The 17,816-nt window shown below is 49.4% G+C and overlaps 1 protein-coding gene across 1 annotated transcript in view; it reads left to right on the top strand.

Moving 5' to 3' along the window:
- The window catches only part of rbpjb (recombination signal binding protein for immunoglobulin kappa J region b), a 40,835-nt gene that overhangs the window by 20,487 nt on the left and 2,532 nt on the right, over nt 1-17,816 (top strand). The window contains exons 2-9 of the mRNA XM_076972477.1: nt 4,440-4,478; nt 10,009-10,104; nt 11,966-12,131; nt 12,468-12,642; nt 13,202-13,339; nt 13,957-14,069; nt 14,313-14,453; nt 14,724-14,879. Coding sequence (XP_076828592.1) covers nt 4,440-4,478; nt 10,009-10,104; nt 11,966-12,131; nt 12,468-12,642; nt 13,202-13,339; nt 13,957-14,069; nt 14,313-14,453; nt 14,724-14,879 — 1,024 coding nt within the window. The remainder of the gene's footprint in view (nt 1-4,439; nt 4,479-10,008; nt 10,105-11,965; nt 12,132-12,467; nt 12,643-13,201; nt 13,340-13,956; nt 14,070-14,312; nt 14,454-14,723; nt 14,880-17,816) is intronic.

The raw sequence follows: 17,816 nt of genomic DNA, 5'->3' as shown, positions 1-17,816 counted from the left end.
CAGCCTAACCTTTGAGAGCCACGCAAGACTCGCACCTTCTGTGGAGAACCTGCCACACAAGTGATGATTTCAGCTCTGTGGCAGTGTTACATTTTCAGTCTTGAGGTGTTTATCGTGTGTCCCTCTGTCATTGTCAGGACATTATAGTTTACAGGCTACAGTTTAGCAATTGTTGTCCTGTACACAATAAATAACAGTCCCGAGAGTTGTTGCATTGCTCCTTTTTGTTTTTTCTTAAATTTTATTTTAAACAGTTTACCGTGCTGGTTCATACCAGTAGTTGCCTTTACAAATGAGAGTTTTGGTTACCAAGTCAAAGTCCTTCTTGCTTGTTGGACACATTTGTCTGTGCAGAGTCTTTCAAACACGCCAGCATGCCAGGTCCATGCTTACTAATGTACACCTGTTACTTCCCTGCTTCCTCTGATAAGTGCTTGTTTACTTTTCTCAGGCTGGGTTCTCCGTTGGTGGTGGAGGTGGTGGAGTTTGGGTGGAGGGGGTGGAGGGTGTGAAGGTGGTGGAGTCTGGGTGGAGGGGGTGAAGGTGGTGGAGTCTGGGTGGAGGGGGTGGAGTCTGGGTGGAGGGGGTGGAGTCTGGGTGGAGGGGGTGGAGTCTGGGTGGAGGGGGTGGAGGTGGTGGAGTCTGGGTGGAGGGGGTGGAGGTGGTGGAGTCTGGGTGGAGGGGGTGAAGGTGGTGGAGTCTGGGTGAAGGTGGTGGAGTCTGGGTGGAGGGGGTGGAGTCTGGGTGGAGGGGGGTGAAGGTGGTGGAGTCGGGGGTGGAGGGGTGAAGGTGGTGGAGTCTGGGTGGAGGGGGTGGAGGTGGTGGAGTCTGGGTAGGAGGGGGTGAAGGTGGTGGAGTCTGGGTGGAGGGGGTGGAGGTGGGGGAGTTTGGGGTGGAGGGGGAGGAGGGGGTGAAGGTGGTGGAGTCTGGGTGGAGGTGGTGGAGTCTGGGTGGAGGGGGTGAAGGTGGTGGAGTCTGGGTGGAGGGGGTGGAGGTGGGGGAGTTTGGGTGGAGGGGGAGGAGGGGGTGAAGGTGGTGGAGTCTGGGTGGAGGTGGTGGAGTCTGGGTGGAGGGGGTGGAGTCTGGGTGAAGGTGGTGGAGTCTGGGTGAAGGTGGTGGAGTCTGGGTGGAGGGGGTGGAGTCTGGGTGAAGGTGGTGGAGTCTGGGTGGAGGGGGTGGAGTTTGGGTGAAGGTGGTGGAGTCTGGGTGGAGGGGGTGGAGGTGGTGGAGTCTGGGTGGAGGGGGTGGAGGTGGTGGAGTTTGGGTGAAGGGGGTGAAGGTGGTGGAGTCTGGGTGGAGGGGGTGAGGTGGTGGAGTCTGGGTGAAGGTGGTGGAGTCTGGGGTGAAGGTGGTGGAGTCTGGGTGGAGGTGGTGGAGAGTCTGGGTGGAGGGGGTGAAGGTGGTGGAGTCTGGTGAAGGGGGTGAAGGTGGTGGAGTCTGGGTGAAGGTGGTGGAGTCTGGGTGAAGGTGGTGGAGTCTGGGTGGAGGGGGTGAGGGGGTGAAGGTGGTGGAGTCTGGGTGGAGGGGGTGAAGGTGGTGGAGTCTGGGTGAAGGGGGTGAAGGTGGTGGAGTCTGGTTGAAGGTGGTGGAGTCTGGGTGGAGGTGGTGGAGTCTGGGTGGAGGGGGTGGAGTCTGGTTGAAGGTGGTGGAGTCTGGGTGGAGGTGGTGGAGTCTGGGTGGAGGGGGGTGGAGGTGGTGGAGTCTGGGTGGAGGGGGTGGAGTCTGGGTGGAGGGGCTGTGTTACTTTTGAGGATCTGCAGCAACCTATGTGCAGCAACAGATTTGATGGTGAGGTTTGTTGGTAGTGATGGAGAGGCAGTGTCCAGATCTAGAGAAGGGCCGGGGGGCGTTGGCCAGCACTGTATCCCCAGATGGACCTCTGACTGTGGGCAACACAGCGGCAGCTTGTGCCCGTGCTGCCTGGAACAGGCTGGAATCCATTATCCACTCAAACATCAGCGTTTCACTGTGGGAACCTTATTGATCTCCAGCTCTATAATTATTCTACTTACACACACATACACACACACACACCATCACACCATATCTCGCGTTCTCTCTTTTACTCTGCCTCTCTTTCTTTCTCTCTCTCACCGTTTCTGTCTCTTTCACACTCTTTCCCTCTCTGATATCATCTTCCCTGCTCAGTCCATTTTATTCTTGCCTTCTCTCCATTTTCCACCCCTCTAATCGCCTCGTTTTCCCTCCCCTATCTTCTCCCTCTTTCTCCTCCACATGTGGCTGACCCCCCCCCCCCCCCCCCAATCCTCAACCTCCTTCCCATCTCTCTTCCAACTGCTCATCATGGCGTCTCCTTTTTCCTTTTCTCTATGAAGGACATGTATTATTTATATGCAGTGATAATGTTTGTGTACAAAGCCCAGCAATGTTACTGAGCTAATAGCCTAAATGTACCTAAAAGGATCCTGAGTTCTAACGGGAATCACCCAATCACCCAGAAGTTAACCGCTATATCTTGGGTACAAGTCAGGGTTATTTGTTTATCTCTAATCTGGTAAGTTAGTAAGAGGGTTTGTATGTTTAGATTCATTGGCGCTTTAGTGGTTCCTGATCTTTACCCCTTTTGCCGGTGGCATTCAGAACCATGGCAGTTACCCTTGCCCCCCTGTTTGCCAGGGGCCGGTGGAGGTGTGTTGGCGGGGGCCAGCGTGAGTGCCTTGGAGATCCTGCCCTAAATCCCCGCGGCTCTGAACAGGAAGATCCAGCCATTGATTTTTCTCTCCTCTTCTATTTTAAACTCTCTGCAGCTCTCCCCTGTCTCCAGACTGCCACCTTGCAGGGCTCAAGGTTGCTGTCAATTCAGCCGGAGCCCTGGGGGACGGGGTGTGGTGTTTGTGTGTGTGTGGGTGGGTGGGGTGCAGGGGGCAGGGGCTTTGACATGTAGCTAACCTGCCTCAATACTGATAAACCCAATTAAGCCTGCTGAAAGAGGCTCTTGACAGAAGTGTGAAAGCACATTTATGACCAAATGTAATGAGGATGACTGAAAAATGCTGTCCGTGTGACGTTGGTCCCAGTCCAGCCAGAACTAACCACACCGCTGTGACGGTCTCCTCTTTAGCTGACCAATCCGCTAACCAGCCAAGGCAGTTCTGTGGTGTCTATTTCAAGATTTCAGAGGCTCATTTCATTGGCCAGACACAATCACTGCTGTCACAGCTTCACACTGAAATCAACAAACTGAACATGAAAGGATGTTTGCTGCTAAACGCGAGCTCTTAGAGGTCTTTGTGCTGTACTGAAATCCAGCTCTGTTAGCACGCAACAAGCCAGGCACGGAGCCACATTAGCCTGAGTTAACTCAGGACACGTTACCCCCATCATACTTTCAAGAGGGCGACGTCACGATCGATGTCATTGTGATATGACTAAAGTGCTCTGAGACTTGAGTTCATTCTAAGATGTCACGACCTTAGAGGAAAAAAGCATACACTTTCCTACAAACTTTTGGACATTGATGATCTGCAATTCTATGATTTAGTCATCCGCTTAAAAGAAAGAGGCTCCTATTTTTTTCTGGGTCAAAGTTGGCCACCATGAAATATTGCAACTGTACAGAAGAGAGTTGACTCAATCGGGGCTCTCCGCGGTTTGCTTTAACATAAGTCAATCTCTGATCACTGATGCATTGATGTTGTCCAGTATGATGTAAAGAAATTACCCTTCCAGTATGACTAAGAAGTGTGAAGATATTTCTCATCTTGTCTGAGTATTACCAAATTTTAGTTGTAAGATGAGATGAGCGGTAGTCCTTCAATGCGACGTACTGAACTCCTCACGCAGATCGTTCAAGTTCGAGCAAAGTTTTGCGAGTTCATTTTCTCTCAGAAGTACCACCTGAGGTCTGAGCTATGCTCTCTCTGGACCACCTGTGTTTATCTACACTACTGACTTCATCATGCAAAGATGCCAAACTTGCCAACATATCGCTTATTGAGGGTGAAGGTCCGCTGGGTTTCGTTTGCCGCTAGATTCATAGGGACCGAGGGCAGGCCTACAGCGCTGCTGTTTGCAGAAGCATGCCGGAAAGACAAAACAGTCAGAGCCACCTGTTAGTGTTTGTACACATGGACATGTGACCAAATATTCCCAAGGTTACTATAGCAGCTGCGCTCCTTTGTGTCTTTGCCAATCACTTTGAGGGACATTTGAGGGCAGGAGACTGTCAGTAACCATGAATTATGGGAGACAAACAGTTTGGGTTTGTTTTTTTTGCTATGTGGGTGTGTGCATGAGTGTTCGCCTGTGCCCCTGTACAAGCGCTCTCCGCAACAATAATCCGCAGGACTCGGGCGGTTTCGCAGGTGTTTTCTGTACATGCAATTGCACAATGTTTGTGTTGTGGTTAGAAGTCACTGAGCTTTGCTAAAGAGCCTCCCTCATGTTCTCTCTCTTTCTCTCCTGCCCTCTTGTTACAGGAAGTTTGGCGAGCGCCCTCAACCACAGCGCCTGACGAGGTGAGCAGACCATCTTCACACGATAAACAAACACAAACAAAGAGAAAAGCAGTCCAGTACGTGCACCAGAGCACCGCATGGCTTAAGCTTTGAACCATTTTTGTGAGTCAACATGAGAAATCCATACCTACAGGTATTGTGTGTGTTGCCATGGTCTTATGGGACAATATTCTGTGGTACATATATATATTTTTTTAAAGATTTCATACCGGTCACTGGATACTTGGTGAATAATATGTCTGTACTGTGGGCCACGGCTTTGCAGTTTGTTTATGACCAATCTGAAAATTAAAGTGCTTTTGGCTCAAGGCTCTTAGGCCTCCACTGAGGTTTGGTTGTGGGCTTTCAGGACAATACATTATGCTCTCTCTCTCTCTCTCTCTCTCTCTCTCTCCTCTCTCTCTCTCTCCTCTCCTCTCTCTCTCTCCTCTCTCTCTCTCTCTCTCTCTCTCTCTCTCTCTCTCTCTCTCTGACTAACCCTCTCTTTCTTTCTTTCTCTCTCTCTCTCTCTCTCTCTCTCCTCTCTCTCTCTGACTAACCCTCTCTTTCTTTCTTTCTCTCTCTCTCTCTCTATCTCTCTGACTAACCCTCTCTCTCTTTCTCCATTATGTTTTTTCTTTCCACTCTCAGTGGAGAAATAAGAAGTCGAGCATTTTTTTTCCCCTCCCAAAAGTGGAAGGAGAAAAGGAACCAGAATGATTTTCAGAGGCTTCCCGCGATGACTCCAGTGTTTTGACTCTTGTTTGGGTCTCTGGAGTGGCGATATGAAGCAATTGAGATGGAAAATGGCTGAGGGGGGAGGAGGAGGGGGAGGAGGAGGAGGGGGGGGGGGAGGAGGAGGGGGGGGGGGGAGGGGAGGAGGGGGGGGGGGGAGGGAGGAGGAGGGGGGGGGAGGGAGGAGGAGGAGGGGGAGGGAGGAGGAGGAGGGGGAGAGGAGGAGGGGGAGGAGGAGGAGGGGAGGAGGGGGAGGAGGAGGAGGGGGAGGGGGGAGGAGGAGGAGGGGGGGAGGTAGGGAGGAGGGGGGAGGAGGAGGAGGGGAGGAGGAGGGGGAGGAGGGGGAGGAGGGGGAGGGGGAGGAGGAGGAGGGGAGGAGGAGGAGGGGGAGGAGGAGGAGGAGGGGGGGAGGGGAGGCGAGAGGGGGGGGGGAGGGTGGAGGAGGAGGGAAGAATCCCTGATGGCTGATGACCGCGCAGCAGCTTCCTCAAAAGTGTGACCCACGTTTAGAGTGCACGCATGAAGGGCCATAGAAGCAGAGGGCACACTTCTTCGTGATTACTTCCCCCTTAGAAAGACACTCTCTGTGGCTTAGTCCACCAGAGGCAGGGTGCCCACTACTTCTTCACAGTTTGCCTCGGGCGGCTTCCCTCTCTTGCTCCTTGCTCACTTGGCCACAGCTGTGTGCTTGTTAGATGAAGGTAAAACGAGGGACCGAGCCCAGCAGTGTTGGGAACATTCCAGATCCCACACTTCAAGCCCCAGCAGTTATTCGGTGATAGACGGCATACAGACAAAGAGAGGGATGGCGGAAACAGTATTGTGCCAGTGGACTGTGCCTGTGTGTTATAAAAATACGGGAGCGTGCTGGACACCGATCGAGCTGGTTGTGACCGTAGTGCCACTGCAAAAACGGTTACGCGTGGCAGCATTTCATGACGGATTCTGTGGAAGGGTGGGTTCTGGGCTGCAGTGCATGATGGGGCAGCACATGTATACACATCTAGCTGTAAAGAAACCAAAGAATCCCATTATCCCATTAACACCCTCACGTGTCTCCTACTGCGGCCATCGCTGTCCCTTCTCATCTCTGAATTGATTTGTGGGTGTGAAGACGCAACGATATCCAAAGCTATTTCCTGCTGCAGCCCTCAGTAACAAATAGCAAGACATGCTTGAACGCCGCACCAGCCGAAGTAGTCGTCTGTCTTCACATGGACGGTGACGTGTTGATAGTGAGTCAGTGGTGAAGCACTTGTGTTCTGATCCTGGAGGTTGGTGCTCTGCTGTGCACATGCCTTGTCTGACGTGCGTTGGTCACGTCTCACGCTCATTCTGAAGTGCCCATATGTGTCATGTCCTTTTCCTTCTGACTCACGGAGGGTGGCTCTTCTGTCACGAGTGGCTGCTGTAGGTGAGCCCGGGCTGTATACGCTCGAGCTGTCAACGTGGAGCTTTACATTGTCGCGTTTCTGTGTTCTCGGTTACCACTGCGATTCATGCGCCCCGAATTGTGCGGGCTCGAAAACGATGGCTGAAAGAAGAGGGTGCCTGTGTTGCATGTGTGTGCGTGCATGGACCTAACCCTCTGGCCCCGATCTGCGAGGGAGCAGTTAGCTGAGCTTTGCTTGTGCGGTTTTATTGTGTGTGAAGTGTACGAAGTCACATGCTCCCGGGGCTTCCCCTTTGCATGCGTACAGGCGCGCAGGGGGCCCCGCGCCATGCCGCCCCGCGCCAATCCCAGGGAGAGATGCGCTCCTCTCGTGGGGTCACCTGGCCTTGCCCGACGACCGATCGAGTCTGAGACGTAGCATCCCAGACGGCTGCTGTGAGCTTTCAGCGGGACCTGGCAGGGATATGCTGTAGCACATCCAATGAGAGGTGTTCCACCGCGGCCACCCCCGACGCTCGGCCGTGCACACACACACACACACACACACACACACACACACACACACACACACACACACACACACACACACACACACACACACACACACACACACACTAACGTCGCCAGCTCTTCCACCTCTTGTATGCGGCATGATTCGTTAGCATGAAAGAAAAACTATGGTTTTTGGGCATCACGGTACATCTCTGAAGAGCAGTGTTGAAGACAAACAATCACGGATCTGGTTTGTCGTGCTGTAGGAATGTTTGGAATTGTTTGGTGAAGAGCACAGGTCCACATGGCATTAGTAGGCCACTTTTATGAAACACAAACTGTAGGCTCGAAACCATAGGCCTTGGATGGAGACCAAAGACAACTACTGTAACTTTTTTAATGGTTTCTGTGCGCCACCAAACACATTTGTGATGCACATCATAAGGTGTACATCAAAGAGTCTGACTCTCATTAGTGTGCACTCATCTCTCACTCTCTTTATCTGTCTTACCATCTGTCTGTCTTTCCCCCTCTTTCTCTGTCTCTCGTACACATGCACCGCTTGTGCACACGGGGCAGGTCATACGCCGTATCAGATATACGTACCGCTTGTGCACACAGGGCAGGTCATACGCCGTATCAGATATACGTACCGCTTGTGCACACAGGGCAGGTCATACGCCGTATCAGATATACGTACCGCTTGTGCACACAGGGCAGGTCATACGCCGTATCAGATATACGTACCGCTTGTGCACACAGGGCAGGTCATACGCCGTATCAGATATACGTACCGCTTGTGCACACAGGGCAGGTCATACGCCGTATCAGATATACGTACCGCTTGTGCACACAGGGCAGGTCATACACCGTATCAGATATACGTACCGCTTGTGCACACAGGGCAGGTCATACGCCGTATCAAATATATCAAATGACACAGGCAGCAGGAGGATGACATCATTATTTTTCTGCAGGAACTGGTCAGAGCTGCGTGCCTCTTGTGAGCGAGCACGGCGTGCATCAAGGTTCAATATTTGGCCCATTAGAGTGGACGTTCTAAAGACACAACCATATTACAATTTGTTTTTTATATTTGAAAGCTCACATGCTTTGTTACGTTAAAATCACAAAAGCAGTTGTGACTGTGAAGCAGCCATTTGTGTTAGCTGAGTTAGTTCAGATGGTCAAGCTCTGGTGTGTGTTGGGGTGTTGTGTCCACGTCCGCTGGATAGGCTTGGTTTTCCGCCGCTGCCCCAGGCCAGTCCAGTAAGGGTTACTGTAGTGCTGCGACTCCTGTACCTCTCCGTCCCACCCCTTCCCTCCCTCCTCCCCTCCCTCCGTCCCTCTTCCATGTCTCAAGGGGCCCCATGCTTTCCATAACAAAGGACTGTCTAACTCGAACGTGTGGAGGACGTTTGCGTGGCACAGAGGAACAGTGTGTGACTGTGTGTGTGTGTGTGCGTGCGTGCGTGTGTGTGTGTGTAGGGAAGGAGAGAGTGCGGGAGAGAGAGGGGGTGGGGGGGAGAGAGACCTGCTTTCACCATTACTATGTGTCCCTTCGAGCCCCCTGGCGTGTCAGGTGTCACTGACATCTGTGCAAATGGAGCGTTCTACGTGTGTGCTGCATGCTTGAGTGTTTTTAGCAGACATTCTGCATCCTGTGCATCTTTTTCTGCAGACAATCAATAATTCTACTTCTTTTTTTGTTTCCTTCTGAGCTCTAGACATTGACTCTGCACTGCAGCACCCCTTCTTTGCTTGGGTTTGTGTATTAAGAGAGAGTTACATGTGCTTATGTTTTTTGTTAGTTAAATGAAGTAATTGAAACACTGATCTTGCACCATTTGACCACGAAATCAGAATTCTTTGGTCATGAGCTAAGGGGTTTTATATTCCTGTTCCCTTAGTCTTCCTACGCACACACACACACAATTTCTGTCCTTTTGCCCCCTTCATTACAACCCCCTGACACACACACAAACACACACTTTTTCCTAAAGACCCCCCAGCTGTTGGGGTTGAGGGTCTTGGCCATGGTGTTCAAATGCTCTCTGCAAGCAACACATACTTATGCTCACTAGAGGATTGGCTAATCAGAACTGGGTCTGCTGCGTTTCCAGACCAACTCTTGGAGGTTGTGGCTATGAAGACCACGTTGCTGTTCAGCAAGCTTTCTCTTTAACCAGACATACTGTCCCTACGACCAGAGAAGAGGCAACACATTGGACGTGTGGCCGAACAGAAGCACTGTAGCACAGGAGGAACAGGGCTGTACGATATCAGAAGACTAATACCGAGATTGTACTGTTATACAACTACAGTGGATCAGATAAATGTCGCGATCAATCAAAACACCCTCAGAGTGCTTACATGAAATCCCTGACATGGATGATGAAGTTCAAAGCACACCATAAACCATTCTGAGGTTTCCAGCAGTGTGCCTTTGCATATTATAGGCCTGTGTTGTGAGGACAATCAGAGCACATACTATTGCAAAGTGCTAATTCAAGACATTGTGTCTTTCTTCTTGTGAAACGTTATAGGACTTAATAATTAAAGCATTCGTGATGTGCTTTACCACAAAGTAAAAATGTAAGTTGGGAATGGTGGCCTGTTTTCATCATGCATACAGATTAGGCAGGTCATCCATCTTCATAGCTTGGAAAAAAAAAATTGGAGGTCATATTAGTGTGACCGTGCAGGAAATTCTTGTGGGGAAACATGAAGAATTGTAATGCCTAGAGCAACTTCAACTTACCGAAAAAAAGAGTATCGATGCATATTTTGTCCTGATTTAAGTTCATCTGTATTGCCAGTTCAGCCGTCGCTGACCGCCCTCTCTCAAGGTTAATCTTTCATGAAAAATCAACCAACTCTGTTTGTTCTCTTTTTTTTCTCCTCCTTCTCTCCCTGCGCCTTGATCTCCAGAGAAGCGATGCGGAATTATCTGAAGGAGCGAGGAGACCAAACCGTTCTGATCCTACACGCTAAAGTCGCACAGAAGTCATACGGCAACGAAAAAAGGTAGGGTGCACCTGTGCCCGATCAGCCGCGGGGAGGTGGCACTGTGGATTTCAGCGCCAATGTTTCGTGACATGCTTGTCGACCTCTTGCCCCCCCCCTCGTCTCCCATGTGAGACATCGGAGGAAATGAGTTTTTCTCTGCCCACAGGGAACTTTTGAAGAGAGGGAGAAGAAGGGATGAAAGTAAAAGGAGAGGAGAGATGGGAGTGAGGGAGGGGAGGAGGAAGAAAGGAAACGTTTGGGAGAGCGCGTGTGTGTTTGTGTGTGTCGGGGGGGGGTTGTGGAGATTGATCAGGGAGGAGCCACGGCCGTGTGTGGGGAACTTGTGCCGTGGTAACATCCTTGCTGGCTTCTTTTGGCTGGAAACACCTTTCCTCTCACAGCAGACGTGTCGCACCGTTAATCCATAACTCACAGCCAGATGTAGGACGCAGCGGTGGAGTGGAGGAGAGAACAGACCAAACTGTTAAACCTTCCTTGTAACATTAGCTATGAAATGCTATCTGGTTCCACACAGAGGTGCTGACAGATATTTGGGTGCTAGCGGGAAGGCCACTGAACGTGTGGATGAGCTGGTGTGACTGCAGCTACACACCTTACCTCTCCTTTCTGTAACCTTTTAACCTCTAGTCTATGTTAAAGCGTAAGTGACTGAAAAGGCTAGGAGGTTTGTGTGAGTGTGTGTGTTCCAGTATGACTCTGTAGGTGTTTTTGTGTAGGTATGTAGTTTTGTGGTGCGTCTCTGTGTAGGTGTGTGTTGTGTCTCTCACCGTGTGCATGTATATGCGTGTGGTGTGTCTCTCTCGCTGTGCATGTGTAGGTGTGGGGTGTGTCTGTGTGTTTTGTTGTGTATATTTAGGTGTGTGGTGTCTCTGTATCTCTTTGTGTGTGTAGGTGTATGACTCTGAATGTTTGTGTGCGTGTGAATCACTGAGCATCATATCGAAGCTCGGCTATGTAGCTTAGTCCTTTTGTCTTTTCTAAATGGAAAGTTTCTTCAAACAAATAGTGTTTTCCAGTCAGTTGGACGAGCCCCCAGACAGAGCCCCCCTCGTACACTGGCCCACCTCCCAACAGCATTCTGCTGGTAGGATGTGAAACCAGACACCAACAGCATGCTAAAACAGCATATAAGTCGATTCGTTTCCCTTTTCTCCCTTGTCTGAAATGTGTTCGAGTAAACTCGTCTGTCGTGACTTGGACGTTGTTATGACTCATTAATGATTTGTTTACTTCTTCTCCCTTTTGTATGTATGAGGAGGGTTTCAGACACACTGAGCTCTGGGTGCGTTTACTTTGACCTCAAACCCGTCTCAGCGTTGTGCCCCCCCCCCCCCCCCCCCCCCCCTTTGATAATTTTTCTCCCCTGTAGCTCTGTACTGTGTACAAAGTGCTGTCATATCTGCCTCCCGAGTCCACACACACTTTCCAGTCAAGTGATGGATCTGCACTAGTGACACAGCTACATTGCCATACTATAATTTTTATTTACCACAGAATACCAGTTCCTTTGTGTTGTGTGTGTGAAGGCTTTTGTCCATCTCACCAGTATGTCTGTGTATGTTCTTCATTGGATCTCCGTTAATACTGTTGGATAGCTGATAATATCTGAGCTGAATGACATTTTGTCTTTGCGCATTTCGGGACACGCTCGTGTTTCATTAAAGCGTATTGTCTCTTGTCAATGTGATGGACTGAACTTGGTCAATGTATCAAGGTGTATGCTGCCATCTACTGGTCATTTGAAAGTAACGGAACGTTTTTTGAAGTACCCACACTAGGTGTTGTAAGCGGTGGACTTTTGAAGTGCCTCTTTCCTGCAATTCACCCTTTTTGGCATCCGTTTTGGGGTGTTTTGCAGATTCTTTTGCCCTCCCCCGTGTGTGTATCTGATGGGCTGTGGCTGGAAGAAGAAGAGAGAGCAGATGGAGAGAGATGGCTGCTCGGAGCAGGAGTCACAGCCGTGCGCCTTCATTGGCATCGGAAACAGCGACCAAGAGATGCAGCAACTCAATCTAGAGGGCAAGGTAGAACACACACACACACACACACACACACACACACACACACACACACACACACCACACACACACACACACAACTTATTACCATTAGCTTCATCACAGCTAGTGTTAGTGACTTACAGATCACACCAACCAGTCATGCCGTCCTTGAGCTACAGGATAAGGTGTAAATGTAAATGTGCCGTATTTTGTCAATTGTGATTTTTACACCGTAGTAGAACACGCTACACGAAACAGGTTGTATGACGGACAGGCTAGTCATTACTCCCGAATAAAGCTTGAATGTATTTGTAGATAACACGACCCGTCAGTACAGACGCGTGTCCTGTCCCTCCACAGAACTACTGCACTGCCAAAACGTTGTACATATCGGACTCGGACAAGCGCAAACACTTCATGCTGTCGGTACGCATGCTGTACGGGAACAGTGCCAACATCGGAGTCTTCCTCAGCAAACGCATCAAGGTCATCTCCAAGCCTTCCAAAAAGAAGCAGTCCCTCAAGAACGCCGACCGTAAGTGTGCAAGCCCCTGCCCGGCTTCTTGGGTAAAGCGCAACAAGGCAAAGGCAACCGGACTTGTGGCTCCGTGTTGAAGTTTTGCCGCTCGACAGATTAATCTGGCATATTCAGTAATACACAAACAGGATTATCCGTTTTCTCTATATTTGAGAGAGCAGTATGACCGTAGAGTATTTAATGCAGTAAATTTGAGATTGGAATGTGTAGCAAGGTCATCTGGTTGTTAGTTGCTAGAACAAACACTAGAGGGAGCCATAAACGACGGGTTTGCTCTCCTTACTGCACTGCTTCCTTACTTCATGGCTTCGCTGCTTAACCTCAGCTGACTGTTTGCAGTTGTTTTTTTTTCTCTCCACCTTATACTTTAAATGAGGTATTCTTGCTTTTAAAGGTGCAGTTAATATTTGATGAAGTTTAGAAATGCCATGCTAATCTTTTATGACTTCCTTGCTTCCCTCTCTGTACCTCTCTTTTTCTCTGTCTGTCTGTCTCTCTCTCTCTTTGCCCTTTTTCCCCCTCTCTCTCTGTTTCTCTCTCTTTTGGGTGTGTGTAGTATGTATAGCGTCAGGAACTAAAGTGGCACTGTTCAACAGACTACGCTCCCAGACGGTCAGTACACGCTACCTACATGTGGAAGGAGGGAACTTTCATGCCAGCTCGCAACAGTGGGGAGCCTTCTATATTCACCTCTGTAAGTGTCTCTCTCTCTCTCTCTCTCTCTCTCTCTCTCTCAATCTGCCTTTGTTTCTCTCTCTCTCTCTCTCTGCCTTTCTGTTTCTCTCTCTCTCTCTCTCTCTCTCTGCCTTTCTGTTTCTCTGTCTCACTCTGTCTGTCTCTGTCTCTGTCTCTCTCTCTCTCTCTCTCTCTCTCTCTCTCTCTCTCTCTCACAGACAAACACACACACTCTCTGTTATACTAGCTTTCATTTTCTCTGCCCCTCTCTCAAAATCTTGGGTACACACACACACACACACACACACAGCAGCAAAAACAGTGTACAGGCATTAGGCATAAATTCTACACAAGTATGGCTGTCCATATCTCGTCATTAGTTGTAGGCAAGAGCAGAAGCTCATGCATACAGAGTCCCTCCATGATGAGGGCCCGGGCCACTGTGTAGTGTGTTTGGCAGCTAGTGGACCAATTCCAGCACACAAACACACCTTCATCACACAGACAGACTCAGCCACACAGATACACACACAGGACCATAAACATATTAATCATTCAGTTGGCACATACAGAGGAACACTGATTCTCTTCTGTCTCTCTCTGTGTGTGTGTGTGTGTGTGTGTGTGTGTATACAGTGGATGATGAGGAGTCTGAAGGAGAAGAGTTCACTGTGCGGGATGGTTACATTCATTATGGCCAAACAGTCAAGCTGGTGTGCTCCGTCACAGGAATGGCCCTGCCTCGACTGGTACGGACCGTCTCACTCATCCCCCTGTTTCTCTCCTCTTCTCGGCCTGTCTCTCTGTCCATACATCTGTCTACCCTCTGAACAGGCACTAAGATAATTTTCCCCACAAAAAAGAGACCGTAGAAAATGCCAAGACAAACCTCCAACATACTGAGATGTGTCAGACTGTCCTATTCTTGCTCTAGAGATCTTGTAATTTCTATATATTTTTTGCATGGTGCGTGTGTGTGTGTGTGTGTACAGATCATCCGTAAGGTGGACAAGCAGACAGCTCTGCTGGACGCTGACGACCCTGTGTCTCAACTGCATAAGTGTGCCTTCTACCTGAAAGACACGGAGAGGATGTACCTGTGTCTTTCCCAAGAGAGGATCATCCAGTTTCAAGTGAGGAGACACACACACACACACACACACACACACACACGCTCGCGTACGTGGACCGCCACGCCGTCCTGACGCACGACAACAGCCCCCAGCTCACTTAATTACCTTTTAAAATCGGCTTTCCATGGTTGTCCCTCTCCAAACACCTGCATGCATCATCTGTTTCAACTGATAGGATTTCAAAGCAGATCATTTCGCGCGTGTGTGGTGTGTGTGTGTGTGTGTGTGTGTGTGTGTGTGCGTGTGCGTGTGCGTGTGCGTGTGTGTCAGGCCACTCCATGCCCAAAGGAACCAAATAAAGAGATGATCAACGATGGTGCCTCTTGGACCATCATCAGCACAGATAAAGCAGAATACACCTTCTACGAGGGAATGGGTCCTGTCCACTCCTCCGTCACACCTGTGCCTGTTGTTGAGAGCTTACAGGTACACACACACACACACACACACACACAGCTGGAACAAGGCGTTTGTACCCTATAACTAGTGCTGGGCAGTATACCGGTTCGCACAGAAATCCGGTGTTTATTTTTGTTATCATAAGAATTTTTCACATACCGGCCACACCAGTTTAAATAGCCTTCACGTGTCCGGAACCTTCTGAACCACAAATTCTACCAAACATTGAAGTCAAAAAGGAACTTTTGCCAAAGAAAGTAACCGTGTATGTTGTCAGGAAGTACATCGGGTTTTAAAGGACCAAACAGTCACTTACTGCAAATGCTGTCGAGGAAAAGTTGTTGCGGCTGGTGGTAACAAGTGCAATCTGCTGCACCACCCATAAAGCTGCTTAAACTGGACGCGTGTCGCGAGTGGCACGAGGGTCTGCGCGGCAAAAATGACGCAATCGCGGTGGCTCCGCTATCGCGTCGCGAGCTCGTGCAACTCGATTTTTGTACTTTGCGCGTGCCGCTCTTCAGCGCTGTGTTTTGCGCTGTTATGTTTGCAGGGTTCATACACTATTACAAGGTACTTGTACGGCACTTTCAAGGTCCATTTCAATCATTTTCAGCACCTCCAGCTTAATAAAGTTACAACTACACATATGGTCGAAATGATTCTAAATAATTCGCTTTTTATCACATTAAAAGAGGTACCGTCTCCCCAGTATTTGACCACTGTTATAATTTTTTTGTTTAAATATTGTTATTTACAGTGATGCCGGTAACGCGTTACTTAGTAACGCGTTACTGTAGTCGGACTACTTTTTTCAGTAACGAGTAGTCTAAAGCCTGGTTTATACTTTCGCGAGCGACCGTAGCGCGCGGCTCCGCCCACCTCGCGCGACCCTGCGCGAGCGGTGTAGGCGTTTATACTTTCGCGAACGTCGCGAGCGTCGCTGCAGTGTTCTCCGAAACGATAGGTGGCGATAGGTGGCAGTGGAGAATAAAAAACCCCTGCAAAAACGGGGAAAGAACATTTTTACCTGACCAGAGACCGTATATATACACATCAGGCATCAAACGTAAATATGGCTTTGCAGTGTTGTCCGAAACGGGCGGAGCCACCGCGATTACGTCATTTTCGCCGCGCGGACCCTCGCGCCGCTCGCGGCGCGTCGAGTATAAACCAGTGCCTGGTTTATACTTTCGCGAGCGACCGTAGCGCGCGGCTCCGCCCACCTCGCGCGACGCTGCGCGAGCGGTGTAGGCGTTTATACTTTCGCGAACGTCGCGAGCGTCGCTGCAGTGTTCTCCGAAACGATAGGTGGCGATAGGTGGCAGTGGAGAATAAAAAACCCCTGCAAAACCGGGGAAAGAACATTTTTACCTGACCACCAGGCATCAAACATAAATATGACTTTGCAGTGTTGTCCGAAACGATACGTTAACAAATACGAGCCTCTTGTAATTCCAGGACGAAACATGAGAGAACGTGAAGACGTTAAGATTGGGCGTTTTGAAAATAAACAACCATAAACTAATGTGATTAAAAAAGCGAATTATTTTGATTCATTTCGAGTATATGTATAAATATTTAACTTAATTAAGTTTAACGTGCTGGGAAATATTGAAATGGATCTTTAAAGTGCCGTACAAGTGCTTTAATTCCACCTTGTATAGGTGTATGAACCCGGCAAACATGACTTTGTCCATCGCGCTGAAGCGCGGCGCGCGCGCGAAGTTACAAAATTCGAGAGGTGCACGACCTCGCGCCGCGACAGCGCGCGAGGCCCTCGCGCACGGGCGGAGCCACAGCGATTACGTCATTTTCGCCGCGCGGACCCTCGCGCCGCTCGCGGCGCGTCGAGTATAAACCAGGCTTAAACCAGGCTTAACGCAACTACTATTTAAAAACTAGTAGTCAGATTAAAGTTACTTATCTAAAACATCGTGCGTTACTATTTCTGCATTTCGGGGGAACGTAGGTTATATTTATTCATTCTTATTTTTTGGCTACACGTTTCTTACGCGGTTACGTCATCTCTGCTCTGCGGCGCCAAAGTCAGATGGAAGGAGAGGTTCGCCTTTAGCAGCTGGAAATACAGGCATTATTTTGATTTTATTTCGGCTAAGGAAGACAACATTAAGGTCCGTTGTACACTCTGTCCTGGCGACAGAGTGCTGTCTACTTTCAAAAACACAACGTCAAACCTGAAAAAAAAAAAAAAAACGGGGCTTGGCGGCGAACGTAAATTGTTACCGGGCGGGGTGTAAAATTGACTAAATTCAGTATTATATCGCGATCGATCGATCGCCGGTGGTTGGCGCCAGATCGAACTAGTAACTCATTGAATCATAGATGTGGATCAGAGGTAAATAAACTGGATTTTTTTTTCGGCGTGAGATATCGGAAGTGTGGCGTAAAGCCTGGTTTATACTTTCGCGAGCGACCGTAGCGCGCGGCTCCGCCCACCTCGCGCGACCCTGCGCGAGCGGTGTAGGCGTTTATACTTTCGCGAACGTCGCGAGCGTCGCTGCAGTGTTCTCCGAAACGATAGGTGGCGATAGGTGGCAGTGGAGAATAAAAAACCCCTGCAAAAACGGGGAAAGAACATTTTTACCTGACCAGAGACCATATATATACACATCAGGCATCAAACGTAAATATGGCTTTGCAGTGTTGTCCGAAACGATACGTTAACAAATACGAGCCTCTTGTAATTCCAGGGCGACACATGAGAGAACGTGAAGACGTTAAGATTGGGCGTTTTGAAAATAAACAACCATAAACTAATGTGATAAAAAAGCGAATTATTTCGATTCATTTCGAGTATATGTATAAATATTTAACTTAATTAAGTTTAACGTGCTGGGAAATATTGAAATGGACATTTAAAGTGACGTACAAGTGCATTAATTCCACCTTATAAAGGTGTATGAACCCGGCAAACATGACTTTGTCCATCGCGCTGAAGCGCGG

Source organism: Brachyhypopomus gauderio, chromosome 14 (assembly GCF_052324685.1).
Source record: "Brachyhypopomus gauderio isolate BG-103 chromosome 14, BGAUD_0.2, whole genome shotgun sequence".
In the NCBI taxonomy this organism is placed as follows: Eukaryota; Metazoa; Chordata; class Actinopteri; order Gymnotiformes; family Hypopomidae; genus Brachyhypopomus; species Brachyhypopomus gauderio.
This window is presented reverse-complemented; position numbering and strand designations above follow the sequence as displayed.